The sequence below is a fragment of the Hydra vulgaris genome, chromosome 02 (genome assembly GCF_038396675.1).
Source record: "Hydra vulgaris chromosome 02, alternate assembly HydraT2T_AEP".
Lineage (NCBI taxonomy): Eukaryota > Metazoa > Cnidaria > Hydrozoa > Anthoathecata > Hydridae > Hydra > Hydra vulgaris.
In genome coordinates, this window is record NC_088921.1 from 20,224,651 (window position 1) to 20,241,319 (window position 16,669).

At 24.7% G+C, this 16,669-nt stretch overlaps 1 protein-coding gene across 1 annotated transcript in view; it reads left to right on the plus strand.

The window, feature by feature from the left end:
- LOC100202945 (phospholipase A-2-activating protein) overlaps positions 1-16,669 on the plus strand; it is a 90,667-nt gene that overhangs the window by 14,195 nt on the left and 59,803 nt on the right. Inside the window, exons 2-6 of the mRNA XM_065790283.1 lie at positions 63-122; positions 2,129-2,219; positions 5,647-5,753; positions 6,554-6,683; positions 15,962-16,033. Coding sequence (XP_065646355.1) covers positions 63-122; positions 2,129-2,219; positions 5,647-5,753; positions 6,554-6,683; positions 15,962-16,033 — 460 coding nt within the window. The remainder of the gene's footprint in view (positions 1-62; positions 123-2,128; positions 2,220-5,646; positions 5,754-6,553; positions 6,684-15,961; positions 16,034-16,669) is intronic.

Consider the following 16,669-nt stretch of genomic DNA (forward strand, 5'->3'; position numbering starts at 1 on the left):
TTTAAAAAAATTATTGTTCATTTATTTTATTTTTAGTGATATATTGCTATTAATTTTTTTAGGTTTAATTGCTACTGGTGGAAATGACAAACTTATACTTGTATTTGATTTTAATTCTCAGGGTAATATATAAAACTGTAAATTTTTTTTTGTGTAAAAAAATGACAAAAGTAGCTATTTAAATAAACTCGATTTCTGACATTATTCTCGATTTCTGACATTATTAATTTTCTTTTTATAAGTGTGAGATATAAATTAGATAAATAAGAAATTTTAATACTAGTAATTGGTGTGATTTTTTAATTTTTAATATTATTTTAATATTATAAAAATTTTGTTTGTTCTCTGAAATTTTAAACTCTTGTCACTTGTAAATTACCGTAATAAAGCTCTCAGAGTTAGAAAAAATGAGGTTGGCACGAAAGTCAGTAAGAAGGTTTGACAAATCAACAAACTGCAAATGTTTAGCATAAAAACAAAAAATAAAAAATGTAGAGTTTGCCAACTTTCTTTCAAACATTTGCTTAGAAATTTGAAAAACGAGTGCAGAATTTTATTAGGATTTTAAATGAACATTAGTTTTGCAAGTTTTATTTTTATTATTTTATTTAGAACTAATAAAAGGTTTGTTTTTTTCATTTTATTTTAAATAAAACATTCATTTTTCTAATTTTAATTTTATATATTTATTTTTCGCTTTTTTTAGAATTCAATGATAACGTTTTTTAATTATTTTTATCTTAATTATTTAATTTGACTTTTAAAAATATTAAAAAACATTAGTTCTAAAAAAAATAATTCAAATAAAAACAATCATTTAAAAAACAGATTAAAACGAATGTTTTATTTAATAAAATAAAATCTGTTTTAAATTAATTTATTCAGAATTTACAAAAAAAGTTTATTATATATTATTAGTATTGTCATAGTTAGTATTCATAAAATCAATTGAGACAGGTAATCTACTAGATATGTGAAGGAAGGCAAATGTGACGCGACTGTTCGAGCAAGAAAGAAAACTAAAATCATCAAACTATAAAAGGTCTTGTTAACTTTGATAGAATGTAAAGTATTGGAAAGAATAGTAGCTGATTGTATCATGCAACAACTAATAAAAAATTGTTTACTTTAAAAAACATAACTTTAGGATAGGAAAGAGTTGCACAACAAACCTAATAAAATATCTTGTTATTTTAAAGCATGCCTTTCATAATGGAATAAACCGATAAATGTATAGTACACATACTTTAAAAAAGCTTTTGATTTTTGCATAAAAAATGTATCATAGTAGTATTTTACATAAAAATGTGTATTATAAATAGTATTTTACATAAAAAGTTATTATGTAAGTTATTTACTTTGGGTAATTTAATGTTTACTTTACGTAATCTATTACAGTTAAAAACTTCAAATCAAATCAAACTTGCAATTAGTCGATTTAGAATAAAACACAAGGAAGTTTAAGAAAGCTTATTGCTTACCCTTTATTATTTACAAATTGAATTAACTTACTAATTAATATTTACCAGCTGTCATTGATACTGCCTGGCGCTGAAAGAAGCACTATTTCTCAACAGCATTAATTATTATTACTATTATGGTTTTAATAATTAATTTTAATAATAACAACAGTTACAACTATTTAACAGATATTAAAAAAGGTGTCAAAAATTAGTTTAAGTTCATGACAAAGAAGATATCAAAAAAGTTGAAAAATTCAAAAATGGTATCGAATTTAAGATTGAAAAACCATATAAAAAGACTATATATAAAAAGATAATTTTCTGATTAAAAAACCTTAAAAAACTTTATTTAGGTTTAAAAAAAAAATTTAAACAATTTTGCATGATGAACTGCATCACAATAAATAAATGAATATAAAAATCATTATTAGAAAAATGTCAACAGCATTAATTATTATTATGCTTTTTAATTATTTAATAAAATATTATTTATTAATTATTATTATTTTTATGGTTTTATATTATTACTTTTAATTCTTATATTCAAAAATTATCTTCTATTATAATTGATATTATAATTGTTGTAATGGTTTTTTTCATTTACTTATTTCATGTATTTAACATTAATGATGTAAAAAAAGTAGTTTCAACATAAAACATTTTAGATCCAATTATGCGTTTGGAAGGCCATACTGGTGCTGTGTGTACTTTAACTGCAGGAATATATGGAATGTTGTTATCAGGATCATGGGATAAGTAACAAATGATTTAAATATTTTTGTTAAGAAGTTTTATGTAATTTTTTCTTCTTATGAGTTGATATAATTTTTAAGAACTTTTTTTTGATTTTACTAGTTTACTCAACTAACAACAGTACAGATTTAATATGGGCATGTGTGACCTTTAGATGGAAATATTTTATTTGCCTTTTTTTATAAAGTTGGTCTTGAAATCATTCATTGATCTTGAAAACTCTGAAACTCTTTTTATTCCTAAGTTTTTTTTTTTTCTATTTATAATTCAAATATATTTTCTTTAAATATGGGCAGTTTTCTTTAAATATGGGCAATTTTTAAATTATGTTACATGCGCAACAATTTTATCAAATATTTGCTTATTTCAATTGTAAATTAAACTTTTAGCTATTTTGTATGAAAGCTGTTAGTCTAAGAATAAAATACGTTAAAAAAAAATAGAAGTTTAGAGTCTGGCCAAAAGAGGGCCAACTAATTACTAAAAATGCCACTTAAATTACGCAACAAGGTAAACAAGGTAAAAAAGTGTTTTAACTTTTAGGTCAGATTTTTGTGAATCAGTAAAGCGGTTTGTATTAGAAACTTTCACAAGATGTTGAGAATTCTATACCAGTTTAAAAAATGTATAAAAATTTTTCAGTGGTGGCAAAGAAAAAATAACTGTTTTTTTAATACCATGTATTTAACTTACGTTATATCACTTGCATTACTGAGCAATTATTATTGTGGATTTTTTATAGCTTTTATTAAGACTTACATAACAAAAGAATTGCAAAAGTATTGAACTCTTTTATTAAAAGTAATTAACAAGGAAGTTTTAAAAAACTGGCTGCATTCTTCCTGAGCAATTTTTATAGCATTTATGATAGTTATCAAATCGAAAACAGTTTTTCCGCAAGACCAAGAGCAACTTTTAAAAATTATTTTAGTATTACAACTTTATTAATACTTATTTGAGTCATTTAAATAAGAGAATCTTTGGTTTGTCAAAGTTTTCACTTACTCTTCTCATGTTTAAGCGTATTGGCTTATTTTCATTAGGTTGAATTTTTAAAATGCTGTAAAGTATTTAAATTTAAATCTTTTAAAATTTTTTTGACGTAATAACTGCTATCACAGCTTAGGAGAGAGAGGAGGTTCAGGTATATATGATCGTTTGTGACAGGAGGAATAGGGTTAAGAACTAACAACTAAGTGTGACACACTTTATACTCCCCTTAATTGCATTTACAAACGATTTGTTTTACTAAAACAAAACAAAAAAAGTTTTAACTGTTTTTTTTATATTAGGAGAATAGCAAATAAATATATTTTTTTCTTTTTTAATCATTATTTTCTAAACAAAAATATTTATATAGTTCTTACTTTTATTTATTTATGTCAACCAAAATAATAATATATAAACAAATAAAAAAACAATATTATAAATAATTTTAATTAACATTAAAAAAAAAAAGTTATTGTTCTGAATTCTCCTAATATAAATGACGTAATTCATTTTGATAACAAAAAAGCGCCAGAACTTTAATAAATGCATGTAGATTTAACTTACACAAATTCAAAATGAAAATGTGCTTTAACTAAGCATCATTATTCAAAACTTTAAATGTAAAAATGTAAAATTTAATATTCTTTTGCATATATTAAAAAACTTTTTTTTTTAAAAGTTTTTTAACTAAATTTTAGAAAAAATGAAACTTTATCATGTTTTTGTTAACTTATGTTACATGAATATTGCAAAAGTTCTTTCGTTATTTTTTTGAAATATATATATTTTATTAAGTAAAAAATCTGAACAACAACAATTCGAACATGTTAGCTCCATTTTCACGGTAAATTAATTTTGATTATGAAAAAAAATTCATGGTTAAAATAAATTTTTACAATGATACTTTATTGTCGCATGATTAATAAAAAAAACTTTGGAAAAGGATAAAAATGACTTGAATAAATTAATTTTAGTACTAAAGGTATATTTTAATAAAACTTTCATGTGTCTACATCAATATTCATTTGCTAAAAATTGACAAAAAAAAAAAAAAAAATTGACTACTTTTTCATTTTCCTTGGTGGAATTACCCATATTCAAATCTTCCTAACAACTATGTTAATTTTTATAAAATTTTATATTTCTTATATTTTTAAATCATCATTTTAAAATTCTTTGATTTTTATATCATCATCATCATCATCATCATCATCATCATCATCATCATCATCATCATCATCATCATCATCATCATCATCATCATCATCATCATCATCATCATCATCATCATCATCATCATCATCATCATCATCATCATCATCATCATCATCATCATCATCACCATCATCATCATCATTGTCATCATCATCATTGTCATCATCAGCTTGTGAGGACTAATAAAAAGGTCTAATAAAAGGGCATGGTTTTTTTTTTAAAAATAGAGAGTTTTTGATGCACCCCAACAAAACCCTAATAATTTTATTCTATTTTACATATAAATGCAGTGTATGTAATTTTTCCTAATAAGGGGTTTATAAAAGCTAAATTTAGACAAAGCAGATGTAAAATAGGACATTAAAATAAAAACGCACTTAACAATATGCTAATGTTTTAAAGTAGGTTTTTTTTTTTGTCACAGTGCATGGCATTTTTCTGGTATTTGAAAACATCTCTGTATTATGCTGCGCTACACAAACTTATAAAACCCAGTTGGTTAATGGGAAAATAAACTGAACACTTGAATTCTCAAAGTTTTAAAAGAATCTTAAATGACATGTAAAAATATGATAATAATTAGTTCTAAAATTTTCAAATATTTTAGAAGTATTTATGTTTTAAAAATATTTTAAATGGTACGATGGCTAATGGAAACATACCTAGATAAAATCATAGCTTCACTGGTGTTTCTGGACTCTTGCTGTTGCAAAGAGAGAAAAAGTATCTTTTCTAAACTTTTCTTTTTCAAAAGATACTTAAATGTTCAGATATTTAGCTAGGCCAAGTGTTAAGAAAGGAACTTTATGATTCAAGTTATTTTATATACAAAACAAGTTTATATAGTATATGTATTAAGTAAGTTTATATAAGTATTATAAGTAAGTTAAAATAAATTTTGTTAGAGAAATCACCTATTACACATTTTGGTTAAGAAAACATTTGGCTTATCTTTATATCTTACAAAATTGAGAAATAAACTTCAATTAAACAGTTCATAATTTATCAAAAGAGCACTAATTTACTCTACTTGTAGATTTATTGGTTACTATTTTCATCATATAAAAAAACTTGTATGGTTTACATTAGGATGATTTATTGTGTCTCATGAATCATAATGCCTTAATAAAGTGTATACTAAAAGTTGAAAAACAACAGAGAAGGCTATTATTTATAAGCTAAAATTTATAAAATATTTACATTATATCAAAATTATTTATTTTAGAACAGCTAAGGTATGGATTAATGGTGCAGTAGCAATGACATTAACTGGTCATGATGGTGCTGTATGGGGAATTGAAACTATCGCAGAGCTAGGAATAATCTTAACAGGTCTTTTATGTAAATTTTAAAAACTGTATTTTTATAATATTTTTTTTTATTTATTTTCTTCAATCTCTTAATTTTTTAACTGTTAAGTATTTTTTAAGTATATAAATGCTATAAGCATCTGCATCTAATAGTATCCTTGGGGAGATTCCATTTGACATGCTACCAAGCAATAGTACTATTCTCGCAAAAAAACATGATTTGACATGCTACCAAGCAATAATAGTTTCCTCAGGGAAACTTCATTTTGACATGCTATCAAGAGATTATAGAATTCATGCAGAAATTTGACATGGTACCAAGTGATAATTATTGTTTTGTATCGCTTTTATATTAAAAAAAAGCAAGTAAAAAAAAAAATTAAAAGTATTTTCAAAGTTTATTTGATTCTTCTTTTTAAACATCAATCAAACAAAGTTGCGAAAAAAACTGTCAATTTAAACAACACTTGTGCAAATCTCATATAGAATCTTAAAACTATTAAAGCATTTTATTTATTTAAAGGTTTAAAAATTAATTATTAGTTAATATATTTGTTAATATATGAATTTGTTAACTATATAGTTAATATAAAGTTAACATATTTATTATATATTTATTTATAACAAATACATATTTATTATATATTTATTTATAGATATATTAATTTTAATTATGACATATTTTTTATAAATTCAATTTATTTATAAATATGTTAATTTTATTTATTACATATTTGTTATGTACTCACTTTATCTATAATATTTTAGTTTATGCAATGACTTTTAATTCCAAATATATTATATATGAAAATTTTGATTTAGGATCTGCTGATAAAACTATAAAAATGTGGAGAGCTGGCAAATGTGAAAGAACATTTTCTGGTCATACAGATTGTGTGAGGGATATTGTTGCTATTGATAAAGAAAGTTTTCTTTCATGTTCTAATGATGGGTTTGTTGTCTTTTTTTTAGTTTTTACTGTCCTAGTGTTTAATATTATTTTGTTATGTTGTTATTTTGTTGATTTATATGGAAATTCACTACTAACTTTTTTGTTGATGTATATATATATATATATATATATATATATATATATATATATATATATATATATATATATATATATATATATATATATATATATATATATATATATATATATATATCCCAAAAATAACCGAACTTTTTGGATATAAAATAAAACACACATTATATCATCATTGAAAGTTATTATTTATTCAAAATAAGTTCCATCAGACTCAATACAACGTTTGGCACAATCAACCAGCGCGGCATAGATTTTTTCATGTCATTTATAGGAATGTTCTTCAGCATCTCGGTTACAGCTGCTTGAATGGTTGGGATATCATCATAAAATGCTCCTTTCATCTTGGTTTTCAGTTTTGGAAATAGAAAGTAGTCACATGGTGATAGATCAGGCGAATATAGAGGGTAGTTGATGATAGAAATCCGTTTTTTCATCAAAAATTCGTTCACTTTTTTGGTCTTGTGAGGCGGTGCATTGTCGTGCAATAAAAACAGTTGTTTTTACTGCTGAATATTCAGATCTAACACAACAAATTCTTTTCCACAAACAATCTAAAATGCCTAAATAGTATTCTCCATTAACAGTTCGACCTTCTGGAATAAATTCCTTGTGGACAATACCCTTCGAATCATAAAAAGTAATCAACATTATTTTGATTCGAGACTTCTGGAAACACAATTTTTTTGGTTTTAGCTCGCCTCTGGACTTCCATTCAGCAGATTGACGCTACGTTTCAGGGTCATATTTAAAGCACCATGACTCATCACCAGTTCTGATCGAATCAAGAAAGTCTGGATCATTTTCAACAGTTTCAACAATGTCTTTGCAATGCTCCACACAAGTGATTTTTTGGTCTTCATTTAATTCATGTGGAACAAAACGCGCACATACCTTTCTTTTTCCCAAATCTTGAGTTTAAATTCTCCAAATAGTGTTTTTACTTGTATTTAATTCCTCAGCCAACATTCTCGTAGTAAAATTTGCATCGATACCAATGATTTCACGGACTTTTTCCACCAATTCAGCACGATTACTAGCTTCTGGACGACCTGGCCTCAGATCGACATTTAAATCCTTACGACCATTTTTAAATCGTGAAAACCACATATAAACTTGAGTACGACTACAATCATCACAATAAACTTTTTTCATCAATTCGTATGTTTAGCAAATTTTTTTTTAAGTTTAACACAAAATTTTATATTCGCTCTTTGTTCCATTTTTGTTTTGTAACATTAGGACGCGTTTTTCTTTTATTGAAATAGCTGTAACTTTTACATCTGTCATCCGATTTACATGAATGTAGGTGCGTTTGAAAGAGGATGAATGTATCTTTTTCATGCTGCAAATTATCAATGGATGGCACTGCATATTATATGATTTAAATATGAAGTTCGGTTATTTTTGGGACACACCGTGTATGTATATATATATATAAATATATATATATATATATATATATATAAATTATGTTAGTTTATTCTACAAACAGAGTGCTCAATGTTCTTGAAGAACAGAGCAATAATAAATTAGTAAAAACACTTATCTAATTTTTTCTTTCTTCTACACAGTGTTTCTCCATCAGCAGGTTCATCAGGAAGAATCTGATTCTTCCTGATGAACCTGTTGATGGAGAAACACTGTGTATAAGAAAGAAAAAATTAGATAAGTGTTTCTACTAATTTATATATATATATTTATATATATATATATATATATATATATATATATATATATATATATATATATATATATATACATATATATATATATATATACATATATATATATATATATATAAATATATATATATAAATAAATATATATATATATATATTTATATATATAAATATATATATATATATATATATTTTTCATATATGAACATCAATGAATATAAGTTCTCTCAATACATACTTTTTTATATAATCTATTTTTTTATATATTCTAAAATAATTAGTATCGAGAGAATTCATATTCATTGATGTTCATATATTAAAATAATTCTCATACAAGATGTCAATGTTATATATATATATATATATATATATATATATATATATATATATATATATATATATATACTACACTGTATAAAGATCAGCAAATGCTAGTTTTTTCTTATTTTTGAATTATAATAATTGTTTGCATAAACGAATCTGTAAATTAATAAAAAATGTTATATATAAGTTTTTTATGTTATTATATATTTATGTAGGCATGTATTTTAATGATAAATTTAAACGTTTGAAACTATTTTTCTATGTCTTCCTAGAAATTATATAAGCCATTATTTTTAGAAAGAATTTTTATTAAGTTACTTTAATTTTTGAATAAGTTAAAAACCTATTGTGACTACTAGCATTTACACATTTTATGTGAACTATACAAGAATATAAAATAACTTTATTTACTTATATGAGCTTTGTTAATTAATGGAAAAGTTTTGAAACATTTTTTAATGTTCATAGAGTTAATTTTTATAATTAAACTAACTGAATTTTTAAAATGTTTTAAACAAACATTTTATTTTTAAAATTTTTTTTTTCTTTTCCAATTACTATTGGAATGAATGAGTTTAAATCTTTTATAATAATTTTTAAATTTGTTACGCGAAGCGCTTATTAATAAAGTTGTAATGCTCAAGTTAAAATTAAATTAAGTTGTTTGTTGACAGTTTATTTTATTTAAAACGCAGGTGCATTTTATTTATTTATTTTTTTCCTATTTTTTTGAATAAAAAAGTTTTTAATTAGACTTACTAATTAGAGCATGAAATTATTTGGTATTTAAAGTCCCCCTTCCCCACCCTTTAACTTTTAAGTCTGTTATTTCAAAATGTTTAATCTTGATAGTAGCAAATGACGCCAAATGTAAAAAAAGATGTTTAATCAACAAGAAACCACTGCAAAATTAATATTATTTTTAAATAATTCCAGTTATATGTTAACAGTTGTGTTACCATTTAGCAACATTTTAACCTATAGGGTTAAGATTATATTGAAGCGATTAAAATTATTTTAATAAAGGTTTAATAAAAATATTTTTAGCAATCTCCCCCCCCATATTATTTCTTTCCGCCACCCCTGTATAAATGTATTATTTTTGTAAAAGTTTGGAATCAAATTTTGATATTAAATTTAAAATGCTAAGAAAAAATTTTTTTTTAATGAATTTAAATTCAAACAATAGCTACAAATATTTTTAATAGTTTAAAAATATACTATTATAGTTGTTTCATCAAAAATTTTCATATCTTTAACATAAATAAAAAAAAAATAAGAAAAAAAAGAGATTAAAAGACGTTTATGAGGATATTATAGTAGGTTATATATATACAAGTTATTTATCTTAACCAACTTTAACTTTATACTCTCATTAAGCTGTATGTCTCAGCCGTTTTTCTCAGTTTTATTCCACGACAAGGATTACTTTCAGAGACACTAAACCTTTTGATAGTCTTATTAATGTTCTTGTGAACAGCTTCTAAGGTTTGTTCTGATGTCAGACCAAGAGACATCTGATAGTGGTCCAAATAATCATTCAAGTGATATTTAATGATATGGTACTTCCATCCGAGTGACATACTGATGTTAAACCTTTCTTCAACATAATTGTTTATGTAGTCCATGAAGTCTATGAAAACTCTAATTTTGTAACCATAAGACGGATCTAATGTCATTCCAAAACAACTCTCAGTCACTAAAAATAAAATTATACATCTTATTAAGATCCTTAAGTATGTTAATAATATTGTATTTATTAATATTTACCTGCTTTAAATTTTCTTTGTGTGTTAATTCACTCATGGTACTTAAGCGACGCTACAGTTATCATCTCATCTAATGACATTAGAACTTTTTGACAATTAGGTCTATCTAGTCCTCCACCATTGTAGCCATGCTGATTTTTTTTTCTCTAAGAACTAAGTTAAGGTCTTATCTGAAAATAGTACTCTGGACACCTGTGTGACAATATGCTCATATAAATGCAGCTCTGGTGGAGGTAAAACATCCAATACCAGGCTATTGGATGTTATACCTCCACCAGTATGTTATCCCTCCACATGTTGAAGAAAGCAGTGTAGCTGCTTTCTTTAACATGTCTCACAATTGCCATTCAAATAACTTTGTTTACACCCGAGTCCATTTTGGTTCCTGATTTTGATCTTCAAGTTTTTCTGATTGAAAAAGACTCATCACAACTTTAATTGACCTTTGATTGCCGTCAATACCAATCCTCACAATTAATTTTTGGAGAACAATATCTCTTTGTTTGCATATTTCATATATATATCTCTTTGTTTGCATATTTCATCAACAAGCATAGGTATATCTTCAACATATACTACACCTTTTTTAACCTCTGTATGGTTAGCACCTTGCTGAAATGTCAACTGCTGAATGCAATAAAACTGATTTTGTAAATGGGACTTTCTATTCACACCAATCTCCACATTGGTTTCAAATCCTGATTGTCTAACATCTTACCTTATTTCAGTCAACAAACTTTTAATAACACATTCAGGCAGATCGTATTTTTTTTAAATATTAAATACTGTGTCTAAACTAAGCTTTTTTGGAGAGATTTTTTTCCAAGGTGTACATGTAGTGATGTTCCACATGTTGATAGTTTAACCTTACTCTGTTTTTCATCCCCAATAATTGTTTTTAGAATTTTTGATGCTATCTGTTCAGATAATTTAAGATCTGTTGACATAATCATTTTTTCTAAGTTTTCGGCATTTGATTTTCTATTGCAAGGCTGTCTAGTACCTCTTCATATATATTGAAAACAATCTCCACACATTGATGCATTAGTATGAGAACTTGAATTTGGACTATTTTTTTTTTCCTGTGGTAAGATTGAGTCAATGTACTCCCTTAAGTTCATCTCAATGTTACTTCGAGTGTCCCTTGCCAGACTACAGATTGGGCATTGACATAATTCAGACACCACTTGTATTCTACCAAGCATTGAAACTTTTCCAGAAGATTTCTTCCACTTTTCCAGGAGATTTCTTCACTTTAAACATTTTTCCCTTTCTGTAAAAAATATTTTTATCTTGCATTTAAGAGATAAAAATGTTTTTACAAAAAGCGACAAATTAAAAATGACAAAAAAAGATAAATACCTCTTTCTTATATATTGTAGTCTTGCACTCTAGACAAATCCAAGTAGGAAAGGAGTTCACTTTAACATCAAAACCTTTGTCTATATGCTTCCTTAATAAATTTTAAAGCAATTTGAGCTGTATTTTGTAGGGATATACATTGTTTGTTCTTGTTGCAACATCTAAAACAGACTATACCTTTGCACTCCTGATGATTTCTTTTTTTTTTTTCAGTATTAATTTTTTCCTGCTAAAGTACCTGAAATACTTTACACACATTTTAAAATTTAAATATATATGTTTGCATATATAACATATAATTCTAAAAAATAAATGTGTTCTCATTATATTTTGAAATTTATTAGGCTATTTGTAGTGCCAAAAACAACAAAGTTTTGGTACATAACTACTTAGTATTGAAAAAAACAAAAAAAAAACGTGAAATTTTAATTTAGGAGCGGATACAGTTTTGATTTTTGGCTAGGGTTACTTGAGTATGTCTTTCTAATATTTCTGCCAAAAAAAATCCCAGGTACCTTCACCTTTAACCTAAACCCTCTATCTGGGAGCAGTGTTTAATAAAACGTTTAAATAGATAAATTTTAATAACATTTATTTCATACTTATATAAAAATGTAACAAAAAGTTTTGAGTTTAAGTTTTTATTTTTATTTTAGTGCTTATATAATTTCTTTTTTGATTTTTTTTTTCTTAGGAATTTTTTTTGTTAGTTTTTTTTTTAACTTTTCTCCTAGTTTAAGTTTAGCTTAGCGTTTCTACAGAGCATCTCTAAAATGTTCAAATCATCAAAACATATAAACAATCGTGGTCAAGTTGTCGAAAAATAAAATCATTTGTGTGGTTAGCAAAAGCGCTCGATTGCACACCGTTTCTGTCCGAGCCTGTTTTAGTATAGGTTCTAACAATTTATTTTACATTCCCACACAAATTTTAAAAGTTTAGTGGAGTTAGCCTAACTTTCATTAACAAAAGAGTTTTTATGTTTATGCCACCTGTCTTTGAAAGTTTTCTCAGTAAGCCCAATGTAATAATATCCTTCTTCTTCTTGGTGAGTTTTTACGTTGCAAATATAAATAAGGTTTTTTGTAAGGCATTTTCCATTGAGTGGGCCTAAGGTAGTTTGTTGACAATTGCATAATTGATTGGCGTTTTCATGAGAATTAAATATCTTTTTATTATAAGAAGTAATAATACTCTTGATGTTTAGAAAGCAGCTATAACTACCTTTAAGTTGTTCCGGTTAAAAAATTTGTGAAATTTGTGGCCTTTAGGAAAACATTGAGCGAATAAGGTGGGTTAACCAGATAATGTTTCTTTTTATGAGATTTTGTATTATATTTCTAGATATTTAGAATGAAATTAATCTTATCTTTGAATCCACAAGAATTGAGAGTGTTATTATAAAATGGTACGGCTCTATCAAAAGCTTCTTTGCTTAAGTTATATTACTGATGCAATAAGAGATCATTTTTGGTATTGATTAATGATGCTTGGTGGATGATTGGAATTGATGTTAATATATAAAGGATTATCTCCTGGTTTTCAATAGCCATTCAAAATTGGTGGTAAATTTTGCAATTGCTTGACAGAAAAGTACTACATTATTACATCACCATTAAATTTGCATAAAAAAAAAACTGAGCTCAGAGTGCTGCCATGAAAATAATTTTCTAATAAAGAACTTTAATGTCATCAAAGTGAACACTCCATAGGATTTTTTATATATCATTTTTGTCGCAACTTTTTTGTTGTTGTTACACCTGATGATCGCTATTGCATGTAACTTCTAGTTATGTTATTGAAATCTTGATAATTATTTAGTTTTCACTATATTATTTGCTCTGATTATGAAAAAAGTTTAGATTCAATTATGACCTTATCCTAGCTATAGCTTGCTATTGATTATCCACAAAGTGGTCTTGTTGAGACTTGTGTTTTAAATTTAAGTGAGGATTGCAACAGCAATTTAAAAAAATAAATATAAAATATGAGTAGCATCTTTGACTTTAGTAGCTCCCTCAACCTTGGAAAGGTGATTAAAATATTAAACAAGTCTAACCAAACAATTTAAACTTTGATTAGTTGCATTTGTTAGAGAAGGTGATAACAGTTTATAAAAAATAAAAAAGTTTCATAACGTTTAACTTAGAAATTTTCTTATTCAGCAAATAATTAGAATAAAAGAAAATAAAATAATAAAAAAGTTGTAATAACAAGACCAGATAAAAAAAAGGTATAATTAATTTTAATAGAGTTTAATTTTAATGGACTTTAAAGTTATCTTTATTTTAGAAAATTAAAAAAGCTTAAATAAAAAGTTCTTTAAAACTTGTTCCTTCATTGAATTAATATCCCAAATGGCAACTCTGTTTATTTGACAAAGAAGAAGAAAAAAAAATAAAGAAAGAAAATAAGAAAAAGTATGGAAACATAAATAACAAATTCTGAAGAATAAATTCTTAATAAAACATAAAATGAAGAAAAAAATATATTAACTGTAAAAATCAAACTAAAATTGCATTTTAGATACTAGCCTTTGATTTTAGACAAATAAAAAAGTGCTTAATATTAAATGAGTAAATCTAACTTTAAATAAACAAACATTTCATTTTGCTATAAATTTAATAATCTAAATATATAAATTTAACTTTGTGTATTTTGTTATTGTTTTTTTTCAAAACCATTAGTCATCTTGTATTGTTTATAGTGTTTGTATCATAATTGTTTGGTCTGTTAAGATTTTTTTGACTGTTAATATTTTTTTGTTAATATTTTTCTGCACTAGTTTAAATTTTTTCTTTGTAAATCAAATAATTGAACAGTACAATCTTGCTAGATATTTTAATGTTTAATTTGTTTGTGGTTAGGTTATTTTTTAAATAGAATTATTTAGTAAAGACTCAATTTTTTTGTAAATTATATTTATTGATGATCATTTCTTAATTATTTGAGTATTTATATCACTCGGCAACACAAATATTTTATATTTATATTCTGATTATTTTTTGATAATCATTTTCTAATTTTTTTGTATGTACACAATAAATGCTTTTAGAGGAGTTTAAAAATTTTTTAAGTTTTGTCATTAAAAGAGTTCTTTTTCAGCTTATTGTATTAGAATTTGTTAGGGAATGGTTTGAGGGGGTGGGTTTGATGTTCTTTATTTTAATTTACACATTAGAAAAAATTACGAAAAGTTTTTTACAATCTTTTCTGATTTTGTAAAGTTGTGGTACTGATTTTTTATGTATTATTATCATACCATCACCATAGCCAATATCTAAATATTAACTTAAATTGTTTTAGCCTGAGAATCTATGAATTTTTGCTTATTTTTTAGCTCTCTACTGTTACATCAAAACATTCATGTGAATTTTTTTCTTACATGTCTCCTTATTAAAATAAAACACAGTTTAACTGCAATTTTTAGTTAGTCTTTTTTTTTCAGTTTATTTTCTTTCTTTTTCTTTTCCCTCTCAGGGGATTTTTCCAAATAGCAAATTTTTTTTCTGTGATTGAGAAGTAAAAATCATTTAAATTTAGTGAACTTGTGGTCATTTTTGATTTTAGAAAACCACATAATTATTTAAGAAATAATTAAGAACCATTTAAGAATAACAGCATTAATGATGTTTTTCCACTGGTGTAATTTTTTTTTAATGATATTGTAATAATTTTTTAATGATAATAATTTTGTCGAATTTAGTTTAAGTAATCTAATTATACCCTAGCTAACATTTTGAAGGAGCTATTAACAATGAAGTTTATTTTGAAAAATTGGTATAAAATGATTTAATAAAATAAATGCTTGTGTCGAACCAACTAATTTGATTCTAGCTTTTAAGAAAATTACTGTTGCATTGTTTTGACTGTCTAAAATAAAATCTAAATTTTTGTTGGGTTGTTGCATTAAAATGCCTTTATTTTTAATAAATATATAGAGTTGTTTATTTGAAGATGTTATGTTGAATACAATTAAGAAAAGCTTAAAAGGTTTGTAATTTGTTTATTCAAAGTTTTATTTTATATTCTAATATTATTTTCTTAGATCAATTCGCAAATGGTTGTTGTCGGGTGAATGTTGTCATATTTATAAGGAGCACAGCAATTATGTATATAGGTATTTGTGCTTTAATTGAATATAATTTTATTAAATTTATTCACACAAATTCAAACAAAGTAGTTACAGTAACAATATTGAAATGTATATCAATTATGTTGAAATGTATATCAGTTTTGTTGAAACGTATATCTATTATGTTGAAATGTATATCAGTTATGTTGAAATGTATATCATTTATGTTGAAATGTATATCAGTTATGTTGAAATGTATATCAATTATGTTGAAGTATATATCAGTTATGTTGAAATGTATATCAGTTATGTTGCGATGTATATCAGTTATGTTAAAACATTTATCAGTTATGTTGAAATGTATATCCGTTATGTTGAAATGTATATTAATTATGTTAAAATGTATATCAGTTATGTTGATATGTATATCAATTATGTTGAAATATATATCAGTTATGTTGAAATGTATATCAGTTATGTTAAAATGTATATCAGTTATGTTGAAATGTGTATAAGCTATGTTGAAATGTATATCAATTATGTTAAAATGTATATTAGTTATGTTGAAATGTATATCAGTTATGTTGAAATGTATATCAATTATGTTAAAATGTATATCAGTTATTTTGAAATGTGTATAAGCTATGTTGAAATGTATATCAATTATGTTAAAATGTATAT